The sequence below is a fragment of the Enhydra lutris genome, unplaced genomic scaffold (genome assembly GCF_002288905.1).
Source record: "Enhydra lutris kenyoni isolate GAN:26980312 unplaced genomic scaffold, ASM228890v2 scaffoldscaffold1, whole genome shotgun sequence".
Taxonomy (NCBI): Eukaryota; Metazoa; Chordata; class Mammalia; order Carnivora; family Mustelidae; genus Enhydra; species Enhydra lutris.
In genome coordinates, this window is record NW_019154085.1 from 97,607,332 (window position 1) to 97,625,401 (window position 18,070).

Here is an 18,070-nt window from a genome sequence, read left to right on the forward strand (position 1 = left end):
GCTGCTCTCGCTATTTTTTTTTTTTTTAAGATTTTTATTTTATTTATTTGTCAGAGAGAGAGAGGGAGAGAGAGCGAGCACAGGCAGACAGACTGGCAGGCAGAGGCAGAGGGAGAAGCAGGCTCCCCACAGAACAAGGAGCCCGATGTGGGACTCGATCCCAGGACGCCAGGATCATGACCTGAGCCGAAGGCAGCTGCCCAACCAACTGAGCCACCCAGGCGTCCCACTGCTCTCGCTATTTTAATTTTATCCATGGGAAAACTGAAACCAAGCGACCTTACACAAATTGCTCAAGTTCACAGACATCGCTTACGGCCCCAGAAATTTTCAGTTGGAGAACTTGAACTCAGGACTATCCAGGATACTGCTACCCAGAAGGATGCAGACATGGCATAGTCAGGATGGATGGAACCTCCAGCCACCACGATGGAGCTTCTTTGTGTCCCAGCTGGGAGAAAATCATCCCCTTTCTGTAGCGAATACATAGTTTCAGGTAATAGAAGGGGGTTGACACTGAATTGTATATTTTGAAAGGCTGAACTTTATGGTATGTGAATTATCTCTCAAAAACATATTTAAAGAGGAAGGGTTGGACATGGATTAAATTTTGGCTGCTTTCGAGGTCTGAAGAGCTTACACTGCCCTCCACTCCCAAGGGACATAATTCAGATTAGCGTCAGTGCTTCACTTGTTGGAGTTTGCTGAGCTGCGTGCTGAACGACTGCAGAGATTCCCAGACTCTGCCTGCCCAGGGGTCTCCTCGTTCCTGTGCTGGTGGCAGCCGTTTATATCAAGAGACCCCGGGGCAGTAATTCCTAGGGTTCCTTTCTGGCATTTCAACTCTCAGCTCTACGTTACTGAGTAACTTCTAGGGTGAGAAGTTTAGTAAACATGAGCTCATGAAATCATTCTTTAAAACCCATTTTCATCATCATGCAAGATTTTCCTCCACTTCAAAGTAAAAAGCGGCTGTTACACCCTGCAGAGAGTGTTTCCAGCTACTAATTTATCTGGCAAGGATGGGCCGCATTTGGGAAATCTGTTCGCATGCAATCTTTTAAATCAGTTTCAGGGTGCTGTTAGGGTTTGAATAGACATGTTGTTTTTGTAAGTCTCATTGTTTGGTATTTTTTTTATTCTCCTGTCCAGGGTGGAGAGAGTGATTTTCTGTTCAGAGTGTGTGTGCACACATATGAGCACTCACATACACGTTCATACACACTCACACATGTGTGCAACCCACACACACTTATATACACGTGTGAGAACTTCATGAATAGATGTATCGATAGCAGAAAACTATTGAGCCAGCAACTCTTCTAAAAAGAAGCTGCTGTGTGTATGTATTTAAAGTATAAGAAAAGCCGACATCTTTCCTTTTTGTGGACTTAAATACATCCGGATGAAAAGACTTCGGTACAAACCTGACAGGAGTTTCAAACATTCTATTTGGTAGCGATAAGCAAATCTTAAGAGATTCACATTTTCCTCTCTTCCCCCCCTGCTCTTTGCATGTAGAAACAAGAGCAAGATACTCTTCGAGAACCATGGGGAGAAGAACAGGAGTGGGTCTCAGAACATTTTTCCACTTTTCCAGGTTTTCTTCCACTCTTGTCCTTGGTGGGGGAGGTTCTCTCCCTCATTCTCTGAATGAGTTTCTATGATTCTGTTTGTGCATTAATTTGGAATCTAGATATGTTGTTTCTCTTTAGTCAACATTAGTTTTTGCATGAAGCAAAAGGCCAGTTTAAGCAGGATGATTAGTGAGCTGGACAGAATGAGCATTCAGACGGAGATGCTGATCCAAATAGTTTGTATCTGATATTCTTCTTCGAGGTTAGTGTTTTCAGATTAGTTGTGGTGCCTAAAGAAAGACAATTGTGTCTGTCAGCCCCTATGTGTTCCTTGGCCCTTGAGGAAGGGAAAGAAACCAAGAAAGGGGACATATCTTCACCCTTTCAAGCTGGTGCTGCATGTTGGAGCCTTTCGGGGAGCTTAAAGTGAAGATGACTGCATCTACCCCAATTGTCCTGATTGATTTGAGCTCCGTGACTCCCCAGGGACTCCAGTAGATGGCAAAGTTTGAGAACCACTGCTTCAACCAGTGGTTACTGACCCAGGCTGCTATCGCCTGGCTCTGGTGCCCTGGGGCCCTGTCCCTAGAGATTCCAGGGTTCTGGGAGGGTCTGTGGGCATTGGTCTGTTTTACAAGGTCTCCAGGTGATTCTAGGACAACGGGGGTGGAGATCTATGAACTACCTTGTTGGGGACAAGAGCCTTGCTGCCCTCTTCTTTTGTCTTTGGCACGTTCAATTTTGAAATCATTTTTTGTAGGATTTATACCACGTAGGATGCTAGGTACTGCAAGGGATGGTGTCGATGAGTTTGACCTGATTTCTGTTCTCTGGTTGTGTTTCAGGCTGCAAACAATCCTAGTTTGCATAGCTCGTTGCTTCACAAAGCTGACTAAAAAAATATCTTGACTCATACATTGTCTCATTGCAACCTCACAGGAGCCTGGTGAACAGATTGGCAAATGTAAACTCACAGAAGTTAGGGAACATCCTCAAGTTTACATGGCAAAGAGGGCTGAGAGCTCAGTCTTCTAATGCCTTTGGCTCTACCTTTTTTCCCCATTTCTTCAGGCACTACTATTAACATTTCAGAGCAGAGGTGGGGAGTGGGGGAATCAGAGACGCAGGAATTGCTGTGGAGAGAAGTTCTCAGGATATGTGCGAGTGTATGTGAGAGTGTGAGTAAGTGTGTCTGCATGTGTGTGGCTACATGCTTGTGAGGAAATACGCCTTTGAGGTTTATTTAGTGGTGTTGTTCGGGTATAGTCCCTTGAAAATTATGCAGTCTGTTAATAAAGTCTGGCAGGATAAAGAAATCACTGATGTCCTTAGGAATATTAAAGGGTCTGCTTAGCCTTGAAAGGCCATTACTATCTGTGAGGAAAATTAAAGAGAGTTTATGAAGGCCAACACAGATCCTACAGATACCAAGAAATGGTATTTTCATCAGTTAGAGAGAGATGTACAGGAGAGGAGAGGGGAGACGGGGTATCGAGATCGATCAGTCAAAAAAAGATGCTTAATATCCTGTCTTCCTTCAACTCTTTGACCATTTTCCTCCCCTTGCAAGAGTGGGAGAAGCTTCCTACCCATCACGTGGAGGCAGACGTGTGTTTTTTTTTTTTTTTTTGAATTTTACATTTTATTTTAATTTCTATTGGAATAGCCACAGATAGCTAGTAGTCACTGTACTGCATGGAACAGGTCTAGACGTTTAAAATGTTACCATTGAAGTACTTATGGATACTCTAGAATGTCACATTTTCCCTACCCTTTGTTTGTTTGTTTGTTTGTTTATTTATTTATTTATTTTCAGCGTAACAGTATTCATTGTTTTTGCACCACACCCAGTGCTCCATGCAATCCGTGCCCTCTCTAATACCCACCACCTGGTTCCCCCAACCTCCCACCCACCGCCGCTTCAAAACCCTCAGATTGTTTTTCAGAATCCACAGTCTCTCATGGTTCACCTCCCCTTCCAATTTCCCCCAACTCCCTTCTCCTCTCTAACTCCCCTTGTCCTCCATGCTATTTGTTATGCTCCACAAATATGTGAAACCATATGATAATTGACTCTCTGCTTGACTTATTTCACTCAGCATAATCTCTTCCAGTCCCGTCCATGTTGCTACAAAAGTTGGGTATTCATCCTTTCTGATGGAGGCATAATACTCCATAGTGTATATGGACCACATCTTCCTTATCCATTCGTCCGTTGAAGGGCATCTTGGTTCTTTCCACAGTTTGGCGACCGTGGCCATTGCTGCTATAAATGACATAGAGTTGTTAGAAGCCATAGAGAAGGCATGAACAGGACTCAGTTATGGTCCTTTGTAAGTTCAGGCATGTCCTAAGCGCAATTTTTAAGTTGGTAATAGTTTTAAAATCAAGATAAAATGTTTTCTTTGAGGCTTGAGTATGTCTGTGTGTTTGACTAATAAAGTAATTTCAGGTTTATAAATGTGTAGAGAAGTTCTTTGCTTTAGCCATGTTATATTGCCACCTGGCTTTTTATGTGTTCACAAAGACAGCTATAAACATTCATTTATTCATTTATTCACATGAACAACAAGTGCTCATTGAGTGTCTGTCCTGTTGCTATGCATCAGGCATTATACTACCTAGGAGAACTTAAGATATTGTCGCTGTTCTCCAAGAACTTCATGTCTGGTAGGATTTCTAATTCAACACTATTGCTCAGAAGGCTCACAAAAAGGAGACCAGGAGTTGCCCAAGGAAGGATGGTGGCCTGTCCAGGGATATCTCTATGAGGTGTGAATCTATTATTGTCAAGCCTGGGAAAGAGAAACCACTCTAGGTATTTCAAGCTGAGAGAGAATTAATGCAAGGAATTTTTTATAATTCTTTTTTTTTTTAAGATTTTTTTAATTTATTTGACAGAGAGAGATCACAAGTAGGCAGAGAGGCAAGCAGAGAGAGAGGGGGAAGCAGGCTCCCTGCTGAGCAGACAGCCCGATGTGGGGCTTGATCCCAGGACCCTGAGATCATGACCTGAGCCGAAGGCAGAGGCTTTAACCCACTGAGCCACCCAGGTGCCCCAAGGAATTTCTTAATGAAACTGTTGGAAAAGCAGGAGGAGCAAAAGGCTTAAGTGGGTGGTACTCAAAGTCTTGGAAGTTGCTACCTCCTGTTTTTATACTGTGCTTGTTAGAGGAATCACAGAAGTTACTAGATCATACAGTCACCTGCTATTGATGCTGCTTCTCTGCTGCTAGAAGAAGGGCTTTTCCCTTCCTGTTGCCTTCTCACCTCTTACTGCCTCCTATTGGCAGAACCCATGTTGGCCAACTGACTAAGAAATCTTGATAATGTTTGCACATCTAGACCTGCAATAAAGAGAAGAGTGTAACAAGGGAAGGTGGGGATGGGTGGGAGCTACCCACCCATTTCATGATGGCATGAAATCCAACAGTGAATTAACCAGCAGAGAGTGATAGGGTCTGGAAGTAGCCACTGACTTTTAGAGTTTTCTGTCAGGTTTTAGACTCAGAAACTTAGTTAGAAAACTTATTAGTTAAACTTATTATTAGTACCTGGAGCTGTGATCAGACTTTGAATTCTGACTGAAATTAATTCATATGGATGGAAATGTATCCCCTGAAAATTCATGTTGGAACCCTAGCCCCAAAAGGACTATATTTGGAGTTAGGGCCTTACAGGTGGAGATGATTAAGGTTAAATGAAGTCTTAAGAGTGGGGGCCTCATTCAATAGGATTGATGCCCGTATAAGAAAAAGAAAAGAAAAGAAAGAGGCACCAGAAGTATGTGTGCAGAGGAAAAGGTCATGTGAGGACACAGAAGGTGGCCAAATGCAAGCAGAGGAGAGACATCTCACCGGGAACCAACACTGCTGCCACCTTGATCTTGAATTTCCAGTTTTCAGAGCTGTGAGAAAAATCGATGTCTATTGTTGGAAGCCACCGAGTCTGTGATATTCTGTTATGGCAGCACAAGCTGAGTAATATACTAAGCAAATACATAAATGATGAATGTAAAGAGTCAGATGCTGAATTGCAAATTTGTACTAAAAAATATAGCTTTCCAAAAGATTGCCTCCTCATATTTGCTGGTCAGCACATTCTTCCTCTGTAAGTAAAATGACTTGGGAATCAAATAAAATTGGAAGATTGATTTATGGCAGTGGTCTCTAATCAGGGGCTTTTGTTGGGGGATACAAATGGCCAGTGAAATACCAAAGTGTCTGGGATCTGGCATGTTCATGTCCCCTCTAGACTTGTAGTCCTTTCTGGGTATGTGTAAATGTGGGCACTCTTCACTTGACAATGCTGGAAGTGGAATTTGTCAGCCTTCCTGACTTTTCCTTTGTGGACTCCTCCCCTTTTCATATCGACACATCCTGGTTGGCATTTTGTTTCTTGCGTGGTCTTATGTGGTCTTGCATTGATCCTTTTGGATATCTTTACTTTGATCCTTTCCATGATTGCTTTATGGTATAATTCATGAATTTTCCAGTTCTTGGGATGGGGTAGTACATACATTTAGGGTGGTAACTGGCCAGGACACATGGCTACAGCTGTGCTACTTGTTGCCATTGACCATGTCCTGATTGGCCAATCCTTATGTCTTATCAGTTGCTGATGTTTTGAAGGTCAATCTCTGTCTATAAAACTGGCACTATAAAGTACGAAAAGTATGAAAAGAAACTGACTGGATTAAACCATTCAGTCAGCCTTCCACATAGCAAACTAGGCTGTTTGAGAACTTTTGAAAAGATCCTTGTTTCCCAAAATGACAGTCTCCTCAACCTATTATGGAGCATAAAATTGTGTCACTAGCATTGCTTATGAAAGAGTTTAATCATACTTACCAGAAAGGATGATCAATATATCTGATATTTAAAGCTTACCTACTATGTGCCAGGTAGTGGGAAAGTTCTTTAAATGGATCATCTCAGGGACGCCTGGGTGGCTCAGTTGGTTAAGCCACTGCCTTCAGCTCAGGTCATGATCCCAGGGTCCTGGGATTGAGTCCTGCATTGGGCTACTTGCTCAGCAGGGAGCCTGATTCTCTCACTGCCTCTGTCTGCCTCTCTGCCTGCTTGTGTGTAGTCTCTCGCTCTCTCTCTCTCTGGCAAATAAATAAAATCTTAAAAAAAAATGGATCATCTCATTAATCATCACAACAACCCCACTATGAAGCAGGAGCTATTATTAATTCCATTTTGTAGATGAATCAGTTGAAACCTATAGAGATTAAATTGTTTAATGTTTTCAGCTAGCAAAGAGTAACCAAACTTTAAGATTAAGTGTTATGCTCAGAACAAACAAGTTACCTTGTCCTACAAGACACTTGTGTGATGTAATTGCTGCTTATGGCTTAGAACTTTTCTCACATATTGTCTTCCCCGCTTCTTTGTTCCTAAAAAACTGGTTCCCTATTCTGGGGGGCACACAAACCTCTTTCTGGCTTTTTCCCAGCAGAAAGACTGGTCCCTCTATCTGGAGTGCTTTTTACCCATATTTTTATATGACTGGCTTCTATTTTTACAATTCTGTCTAAAGGGTTCTCCCTTTCTACATACTTGACACTCCTTAATACCACCTCCTGAAGATTATTTCCTTCATAAGCAGATACCTCCCATGGTTTGGAATGTTTGTTTGCTTACTTATTTCCTACATCTTCCGTGAAGTTCCATGAAGACAGGAACCTAGTCTCCCTTATACATGGCTATGTTACTAACACCTAAGTACTGGGTCCTTCATATATTAGGTACTTAATAAATACGTACTACATGCCAAAGGATTATCTATTGAGACCTATCAAATGCCAGGGATCTTTGGGGTATGACTTAGGAAGGTGAGGAATAAATTAACAAGAAAAGACAATGAGAAAATGAGTTAAGGGGGTATGTTTTTGATGGAGGGAGAAATCTCAGGGCCTGAGTAGTCCCTCTAGCTGGAGCCATCATTACAGAGAATATTCTGAGCTACAAGTGAGGGCACACAGTATGCACACAATGTGTGTATCTCCTACTGAGATAAGGTGGGGACAGCAAAGTGGATGGGAACAGCTGAAAATAGGAAAGGCAATCCCTTACAACAAATTTCACGGAACTAATAGTTTGGCTGATACTAATAGCATGCAACTAGCTTTTTTCTGGAAAATGCTGCCACGAGTTTGTTTTTAACTACTAGGCTGTACCAACCAGCAAATAAGAACTTCCTGTATTTAAGCTGTGCTAGGTGATGATGGTGGTTAATAATTAAGTCCCTAACGACTACCCTGAAACATGGGAGAGAAAGAAGTCTTCGGCCAGTGGTGTGACCAGGAAGCTCCTGTGAAGGAGGTGGGACCTGCGCCAGGCCCTGGAGAAGAGAGAATTAGACCTGATGGAGATGAGGGGTGCGATCCAAGTGTGGTCTCAGGAATATGCCTCACACATTCAGGGACTGGAAAAGGTTACTTGGCAGGAAATAGACATTGAACATAATGTTGAAAAATTTGGTTTTATATCCTGAATTCAGGGTGGACTCCCAGGAGATTCTGAGTAGATGAGTAATGAATTGAAATTGGTGTTCCTAAAAGCAAGAAGTGGCAGATGGAGGAGAGAGCCTAGGGCTGGGAAGGGAGTTCATCGGTTTCCTACCACCAACCATCATTTGGGCCTGTCTGGGGCATCACTGTCCCCACCCTCCTCCTGGTGGGGGGAACAAGGAGCAGGAGGCCATATGCTGGGGGCTGTGAGGTCAGATTCTGCTATATCCTCATTAGATTTGGAGGCATTGAGGGTGCTGTGGATAATATTTCTTTTCAATTTTATCAAAAGCTTATTGGTAGAGTGTGTTATTAAGTTCAGCTTTACTTTGATAGCAGGACAATGGCTATGTGTTTTGTGTGGATTATGAGGCACTTCTCTACCTCCAGGTGCCTCCTGAATCATCAAAGATGTATTAGATTAGGTTAACTTAGTATTTAAGGTTAACTGGTTTTTAATGAAATCTGTGCATAATTATAACTGACATGTAAGTTGTAGTTTATTGCCTTTAAATCATTGTACATCTACATGTTTTTTGCAGGTTAGAAAGGTGAGTTTCAGAGAAGCTGAATGACTTGTCCAAGGTTACTTGGAGAATGGGTGGGAAAGTATGGACTAAAACCTGTTTCTTTTATTTCAGGCATTTATATATTCATGAAGACTAGAAGCTAGTGCTTGACACACACAATATATTCCTACTAACCAAGACACGTAGTCATTCTAGAGCTAACCACCGCAGTGGAGTACAGGGATTAACTATATCTGATCTGATAAAATGCCATGGGTGTTCAAATACTCATTGATGATAACATGGCCTCCACCATTTGTGGAATCCACCTGTCCTAGAGGGAATGATTCTTATACGTTCCCCACATCTGTTTAACTTACATATTTTCCAATGAAATATTGGCAGTGATGTTCAGGTTTCCGTTTCCTCTCCTCGCGCCTTGGGCTCAGCCACTCTTGGTTATGGAGCCTGGTTTTGTCAGTTTTAGCTCATGGAATTTGCAGACAGCATCTATGTGCACAGTAACAGAATGATTCTGGCTGATAGAGGGAGGACGAGTGTGGAGCAAGCGTGGCATGAAACAGACTGTTTGCTTTTTTCCACAGTCTGCTGATTCAACCTGCAAACCCATTCCCCAACTCCATTAGCAAGACCTATAAAAACACAGGGGCCTCCGTAAAGATGACTCTGACATTCGCAACCCGGAGAGGTCTTTTGAGTTGAGAGAGCCCTGTTTTGCACTTGTGGTTCGGGTCTGGATATTTTGGCTGCCACACTTGTTTCTAGTTAGCTAAAAACATGGGTCTAAACACTTTTCACTCGGATGGTAAAACACATGCTCACTTTTTACAGTGACCCTGGAAACAGAAGGGGAATTCTTATAAATCACAAAGGAAAATAAATAACTTCACCCATGGAGGGAAAGAGACAGCTTGAGAAAAGGGACTTTGGAAAAAGGTTGTCTCTAGACAGCAGTCTTGTGGTAAGTACTAAATATTCATTTACCACTCTATATATTTTGGCTTAAAATGCATTATTCTTTGACTGTTATTTCCTGAACTCTGCGCTTTTGAAACCTCTATTCCAGTTACCGCATTAGCCATATCCCCTGGGATTTGCTTTCATTTATTTTTTACAAAGTCAAAAGCCAGCAAATTATTGGAATGTTTGTATAGTGTACTTAATAGGCAAATGTCATAATCTGTCAACATTATATGTAATTACATTAATTCCAGCTGAAGTAGACTTTAACCTATACAAAAACACTACTGTAAAGTTGACATCCAATGCCAAGCCTATATATAGTTGTTCCATCCCCCATTTATCTTCATCTGGGGGATAAGTTGAATAAGGATTTAGTAGAGCTTCTAATATCGAAGAATGAAGCATCCCCGAGACCTTAGGTACGTACCATAGTTCAATTGTTGATAAGCTTTCTAAGAGTGTGAATGCTGATGAGTGTCATTCTTAACAACTTGGTTGTGTTTGCTTCTGTGCATGAGAATCTGGTTAGTCCAAGAAAGAGACTAAGTCACTGATTGTGGAAGGTTGGCTGCTCTCTGAGCTCCGATGTGTACATCCCCTCGTCTCTTCCCTAATGCATATGAACAGAGCAAGAAATCAAGGGAGTCACCTCTTTCTCTTTTGCTCATTGACTGAAATGAAGATTTAGCTCAGCTCCTTCTTTTGCTTGTCGCGGGAGGATGTGCTTTATTCATTTGTGTGCTCCCAGCATCTGGCTGGGAGTCTGGGTCGGAATAGGTATCCAATCAAATATTTGTTGAATGGATTTGTCAGTTGCGCTTTTCCCACCCTGCTGCTATAGGTCTGGCTCTGCCAGTGTAGGGACAAGTTAGTTACCCCATAACTGCTGAGGCTTAGGGTCACAAAGTGTTCCTGGGTGTGAGTTTCCAGGAACAGAGAAAAGGATTACGTTGAACTTTTGTGTCTAGTGCCTCTCTTGTTTTTAGATTCAATTTCTGTGTCTGTGTGGGCTGTGCACTGACCAGCCTACCTTCAGAGGCTAAGAACTTTTATAGCATTTTAGATTCTCCTCCCAAAGGATGTGCCTGCCCTCTTCTCATCTCTTAGGTCTTTCTATCTCCAGTCGAATGTGAAATAGCGTGTGTGTATGTGTGTGTGTGTGTGTGTGTGTGTGTGTGTGTGTGTATTTATACGTCTATTCCCTGAAGATAGTTTCTGGGGAAACAGGATAAAAAGATAATTTTTCAGCCTTTCCTTTGCCAAAAAAAAAAACCCCACCACTTTTTACCCAACCTGTTAATAGGGTCCGTCATATACCTAAACAGAGGACAGAGATGCTCATATGTTATAATATGAGCAGCACAGGAAAGGTTCTCTTCTAAAAAAAGTTTTTTTTTTTTGTTTTTTTTTGTTTTTTTTTTAATTATGAGAGAGAGAGAGAGCTCACGTGGGTGAGGGGAGGAGCAGAGGAAGAGGGATAAGTAGACTCCGAGCTAAGCACAGAGCCTGATGTGGGGCTTGATTCCACAGCCCTGAGATTGCAACCGAAGCCGAAATCAAGAGTCAGATCCCTAACTCACTGAGCCACCCAGGAACCTTACAGGAAATGTTCCCTTCACCCCCATATATCCTCCCTGATTAGCCCCTAAAGTCCTGGGTTCTGCCTTCCACGCCAGAGAATAGGCGAAGATGCCATCAGAGCAAGCAAGCTAAGCTGTTGTCTTTCATGGGAGCGCTCATTAATAAAAGGTCTTGGGGGGCGCCTGGGTGGCTCAGTGGGTTAAAGCCTCTGCCTTCGGCTCAGGTCATGATCTCGGGGTCCTGGGATCGAGCCCCGCATCGGGCTCTCTGCTCAGCAGGGAGCCTGCTTCCCTTCCTCTCTCTCTGCCTACCTCTCTGCCTACTTGAGATCTCTGTCTGTCAAATAAATAAAATTTTTTTTTTTTTTTTTAAAGATTTTATTTATTTGTCAGAGAGAGAGGGAGAGAGAGTGAGCACAGGCAGACAGAATGGCAGGCAGAGGCAGAGGGAGAAGCAGGCTCCCCGCCAAGCAAGGAGCCCGATGCGGGACTCGATCCCAGGACGCTGGGATCACGACCTGAGCCGAAGGCAGCTGCTTAACCAACTGAGCCACCCAGGCGTCCCTAAATAAATAAAATCTTTAAAAAAAAAATAAAATGTCTTGGATCTTTCCCAAATGTCAAGCCGCCGAGCAAAATTTTGTTGAGGGAATTGGTAAACAATAAGGTACAGGGCACGGAGAGCTGGGATGCAGGGCTGGGCTGGGGCAGGGAGTGGACAGGCAGTGAATCGCCACGAGAGCTTTGGACATCTGAAAATCAGAGAAAGAGGAAAGAGCCTTAATGAAACCATTGTCCTTATTTAAATTTTGCTCAGGGACAGGCCTGACTGCGAGCATAATCAAAGCCTGTGGTAGCAGCAGTACAAGCTGAAAACCCAACACCGAGCTTGGGTTCCCCTTTGGCACGTGGCTCTACCCTGAGTCTTGTGGGGCCTGCAGATCCATTTTCTGACTTCAGCATGAGAGAACAGGGAAAATAAGAACCCGTTGCTTGGCACAACCTGCGAAACTTAATGCTATTCAATGTCCCCAAATGATGCTTAAGGAGAGTTTTTACACTAGTGAAATATCTTCCGTGTTTCCTGGAGGTAGATTAAGTGTTATGGCTGCATGGGTATAATTGGGAAGATCCTGAAAGACTGTTGTCTCTATGAGTAGGTGGCCTGAGGGATGGGAGGTCTTAAATGACACTCCATGTTACACAGCTTAGGCCACATCACTATAAATTAGCCTTCTCTTTTAGAGTTATGTTCTTTCTTCATAAAAGATGCTGAGGCAGGGACAGCAAAGGTACTCGTTTTGAGCCGGTGTTTTGAGAGTGATACCCACTGAGAGTCCCTTGAGTGAATTCTTTTGTGGCCATCAGGAAGAGAGGTAGACAGGGATGAGGTCAAAGCTGACTGGCCTGTTAAAGGATTTGAAGCAAAGACATCAGCCTCCTCTTTGGCTCCCTGCTGCATTCACACAAATAACTGGGAGAGAAACACAAGGTGATAATTCTGGAAAAGGCCTCCTGGACAACACAAGGGGAAAGAAACACCTGGCATCATATGCCACACTTCTTTCTCAAGGCATGTTTACTTTATTCCACTTTATGTTGTTTTTTAAATTTCTAAATTTTATTTATTCATTTATTTTAATGTTGTTTTTTTTTTAAATCCTAGAATGCTAGGATAGGACTGGGTTATCCAGTCTCCTCACTTGGCAGAAGAAGTTATTACTCAGTGAGGTTCAGTGTTTTCCTCGAGGCTCCACAAGTAGCGTAGGACGCAGGGCTCTTACCCCTCACTTCAGTTCCTTACATTTTACTACATAAAATCCCAGTAAGAGAAGACGCCCCTTTGGAAAACCGAATAGAGGAAAGAGAAATATACTAAATCTTACGTCTTGAAATTCTACCACAGTCATCATTATGACCCACATTTTTGAGAATTAGAAGGTCCAGAGGTAATTTCCACTTTCACATTCTGCAGGGAAAAAAATTCCTCATCGTGTACAGTAAGAATAAGGTACTATTAACTTCATTACACTTTTTATTTTACATAATCAAATCATGAAGTGTTGAGTAGAAATTATAGCTCCCTTGCAACAGCTTTTAAATTTGTAGGCTGGCGGAAACACAGAATAAAGGAACTCACAGTCAAGATGCTGAAAAAAGCTTCCCATTGGGGGATAGTTTCTTGTGGTTTTTAGTCACAATTTTGCCTTCAAGACAGGACACGGGGGGTTTGAGTGTGTGTGCCTGCGTGTATGTATGTGTGTGTGTGTGGGCACCCCCGTAGCATTGAAGTGTTCTTTGATGTTGATTTTTTCTTTTTTTAACTTGATAAATCACCCTTTTTAAGAAGAAAGTGACAGGTAAGTGAAACTGAAATGAAAAATATGTTTCAATGCGGGGGGTAAGTACCCTGAGAGAGAGACAAGTGACTACAAGTTTGCCTTCACCAGTAGGAGTGTGCCGAGGAGCCACACGTTTGCAGCAAGTACAGTCTTCTCTCTGATAACAATAAAAATCACCCCAGAAATCAAGGCCTCTTCTTGACCCAAAGCTGTTCTGCCCACCCCAGGATGCTTTTTGATCAGAAAAAGTCAGCATTTCACACTGTGCTTTTTTATTTGCAAGAATCATTCCCAGGCTGACTGTAGAGTTATATGATACTTGTGGCTATGATAGCATTTAGCTGATGAGAGGGCTGGGGAGGGAATTCTCTCTTTCTCTCTCTCTCTCTCTCTCTCTCTTTAACCATCTCACATTCTGATAGGAGAAATTCCCTTTTAATGTGAGGAAAAATTACTTTTTGCTTTTAGGCAGGGATGGGAGGGAGTTTCTTTCATGAACGACAGATTCTTTCATGGTACCCCATTCCTTTATTTCCCCTTCCAGAAGGAAGACAAAACGTTGGCCACACTAGATCCTCAGCTCTAACAGCTGGGCAGTTTTGACAAACTTGTGAGAACAGGAAAGGCCCCACACCAAGTCCCTCAATTCACCCTTTAGCCTCTCGATAGTTTGTATCCAAACTATTAGAGTGATTAGGCCTTCCATAGGCACACATTTAAACCAAACAGTAAGCATTACTAGAAAACCTGCTTTACATTTAAGACATTGTAGTCACTATGGGATGTTCTGGATAGTCTCCACTTTTCCCTCCAGAGCCATCCCATCCTTCTCCACCTGCCTATGTACCCCTGGAGGATATACCACACAGACCTTGTCAGTAGGACCCTATGTCTTTTGGCATCTAGTTGGGTTTGGCTAAACCTAACAGGACCTAACAGGAGATCAGAGGTCAAGAAGAGAGAGAGGTCAAGGTGATGGCTCTCCTATTCTCTCCTGGCCTGGTCCTGGGCCACAGGGACTGCAATGCTCTGCCTACGGTCACAGTTTCTGCTGGGCAACCCTCTCTCACAAAACCACAGTTCTCTCTGTGTTCTAGCACCTTCCCTTTCCTCATGTTCCTTCAGGCTTCTTGGTAGTAATGACTGTTGGATGTTGACAGCCCGTCTCATGTTGGTCTGCTTTAGTCTTCCCACACTTTATTGTATGGTTCCTTTCCCAAAATCTTCTCAGTTTAGATGATTTGCCTGTGCCATTGATTTCCTGCAGAGCCCCCTGACTGATACAAGACCATAGTTTATTTGTGCAAACTGACCTAATCAGCAGGGAAGTTGATATAATACATAGGAGGTAAATGGTGTGGCATTGACTGAAAGGCATGCTAACAACTCATTTCATTGCTGAATTACTTTTTTTCCCCAGAGAACTGTCTTCCCTATATCAAATTGTGATGGTTAATTTTATGTGTCCCAACTTAACAGGGCTCAAGGGTGCACAGATACCTGGCAAAATACTACTTCTGGGTGTGTATGTGAGGGTGTTTCCAGAAGAGATTAGCACTTGCATCCGTAGATCCGTAGATCCGGTAAAGAAGTTCACCCTCCCCACTGTGGGTGGGCGTCACCTGATTGACTGAAGACCTGAATAGGTCAGAAAGGCAGAGAAAGGGCAAACCTGCTCTCTGCCTGAGCTGAGACATCTTCTGTGCTCGGATACTGGCACTCCTTGTTTTCAGGACTTTGGACTGGGACTGGGTTACAGTATTGGCTCTCCTGGTTCTCAGGACTTCGGGTTTGGACTGGAGCTCTATCACTGGGCTTCCTGGGCCACCGGCTTGCAGACAGTATGTCATGGGGCTTCTCAGCCTCTATAATCATGACTCCATTCCTTATAATAAGTCTCTCTGTATTTCTACTTACAGTTATAATTGTATTTACAAAGGGACAGAACCCTGACAGATTCACAAACGTAAATCTCTACTGCTTTGTCTTCAGTGATTTCACCCCTGCTTAGAGACCAGAGGAATCCTAAAGCACGGTTTCAGCAAACTCTGTGAAAAGTCAAATAGTGAAAGTTTTGGGCTTCCCAGGCCAGCTGGCCCATCACAGCTCCTCAGATCTGCTGTGGGAACCCAAGAGCAGCCACAGATAGTATATGATATGAATAAATGGACGTGGCTTGTTCCAGTAAAACCTAATTTCCAGAGGCGGTGGGCTAGGTTCTAAAGGATAGCTGCATGTGGTAGAGAAATGGGAAACGTGAAGGTCTAGTTCACTTTTCCTGGGTGCTGACTTTCTGAATGGCGACTTGTGTTTACCCTCAAGAGACGCAGTGTGCGAGGGCAGGCAAAGGAGCAAGTTGAGGACGTCACGCGAAGATGTATGCACCCAAGGGCATGGATTTGAGCAAAGAATCAAAGCAAATGAATTAAAGCAAGTATTTTAGAAAGCTCAGAACTCACTGGGAACTTTTCTAAATGGAAAAATAGGGATATTGTTGGTGTGGCTCAGTGCAGCCCATGGATTGTGAATGTTGCCCCCTGAAATCTGCATTTTTGTAATCCTTCAGGCTCACCTCTAGCTTTCTTGACTCTCTCGGTGCTGGGATTGGGCTACTCTCACCACAGCAATGCTGTATAGAACACAGGCCACTAGGTTGCTAGAGGTTTCCAGTGACTCAAATCCTAGCTACCCTTGATCCCTTCTACTAGTGGAAGCAGGCATGAAATATGGTTGACTCAGTGCCTCTGACCAGGAGACCTCTGTGCTCTGATACCAAGACTGTTTGAGATTTTTCAAGTGATCATCAAGTAGAGAAAAGTCAGTGAGTAAGAGGGAGGTTTTATTCCCCAGCTGCTTCATCCCGTCAATAGGGCTATTATCCCAGCTGCCTCCTGGGTGTCCGGAGAAGAACAGAGACCAGGCACTGGAGCCAGGTCAGTGGGAAGGTGTGATGTCTGAGGCTCCACCCACGGCCCATTTTTGGAAAAAAGCAGCAGGTGGGGAATAGACCAGCTTCAGCCTGGGTCGGCTACCTTTCCAAAGTGTCGTGCCGAATCTCACTGCTCCTCTTTGGCAGCAGGCGACCGTGAAGGGAGAAAAGTACCAGATGCTTAGATGAAAATGTACCCAGTGAATCTGTACAACAGCATAGCTGAGCCCATCATGACTCAAGAACACGCTGGGGGAATGTGCGGCCCAGCTCCCTGCAGCAGCACAGACCTCTGGGGGCTCTGGATAGATTTGGTGTGGATGGGCTGGGAGAACACAGGGAGGCTGGACCAGGTAGGTACAGCCCCAAATCCTTGGTTACAGAGGGTCTTAAAGGGGCCCCAGATGAGCAGGAACAGATCAGAACCCGCCCGTACCAGGAGAAAGGCTGGAGCTATGAGCAGAATTGCTGCTGAAATGGTCTGAATGGAAGGCAGGATAAAAGAACAGAAAAAGAATAAACCCAAGCAGTGGACATAGATTATGTGGGGACGGATAAAGTCCAGTGGGACGCCTGGCTGGCTCAGTCAGTAGACATGTGACTCTCAGGGTTGTGAGTTTGAGCCCCATGTTGGGGGTAGAGGTTACTTTAAAATAAATAAATAAATAAATAAATAAATAAATATTTTATATCTCTCTATCTATCTATCTTGGTGGTTGCTTTGGCAGCACATACTAAAAGTTGGAATGATACCAAGAGAGAAGATCGGCATGGTCCCCACACAAGGATGGTGGTAAAGTCTAACACGTAAGCCCCTTGAGCCAAGCATTAGGTGCGGCCCCAGGAGGCTCCCCTCCCTTGCTGAGTATAGCTGAAAGGTTACTGAGGCTTGCTACGTGCCAGGCACTCTGGTCAGCACTTGAGATAGAAGTTGCCATTCAGTACTTCAGGATGACCCTTTCAGATGGGAACTTTAATTATTCCTTTTTTACAAATAGAAAAAACTTACCAAGTTAAAGAACTTCCTCAGGGCTATGAAACTTGTGTGCAGTAGACTTGGGACTTTAGCTCCCTTCTGGCTGCTCCCAGATCATGCTGTCACTCCATAGCTGGCGGCTCAGAAGCAGAAAACCTTGTTTGCCAGTGACGGCGAGCTCCTTGCCTGGTGCTTTCCAATGTTGAACAGCCCCAGCCTCAACAGGGCTAGAGGTTTACAGGTGTATCAGCATACCTGTCGTCCCTGTGCCTGCTGATGACAGAAGCCAGGCCTGATTTCCAGAAAATAATTGTTAAAGGGTTGGAGGTTGGGAGAGAGAGGGGTACAAGGAGTCAAGGATGCACGTGCTGGAATTTGGTCTAGGTCTGATTTCCAGTCGATTAATCAGGTCTTAGAACCAACTTCTGTAGAGATTAAAGTTAGCGTATCTATAGAATACATAATATATAGAATACATAATATATACCCTTATATCTAGATATATATATACATAATATATACCCTGTATATCTATATATACAAAGTATATATTTTGCATATTTACCCACATGAGGATCACTGTAGTGTATACGTGTATACAATGGGGATATTGACTGGAATGGGAATAGAGTACAGAGGAGTGGTGAATGACAGGG

General features: G+C 43.4%; 1 protein-coding gene across 1 annotated transcript in view; it reads left to right on the forward strand.

Moving 5' to 3' along the window:
- Nucleotides 1-9,516: 9,516 nt before the first annotated feature.
- Nucleotides 9,517-18,070, forward strand: part of LOC111140922 (NCK associated protein 5) — a 784,669-nt gene continuing 776,115 nt past the window's right edge. The window contains exon 1 of the mRNA XM_022493188.1: nt 9,517-9,585. Within this exon, the coding sequence (XP_022348896.1) occupies nt 9,517-9,585 (69 nt within the window). The remainder of the gene's footprint in view (nt 9,586-18,070) is intronic.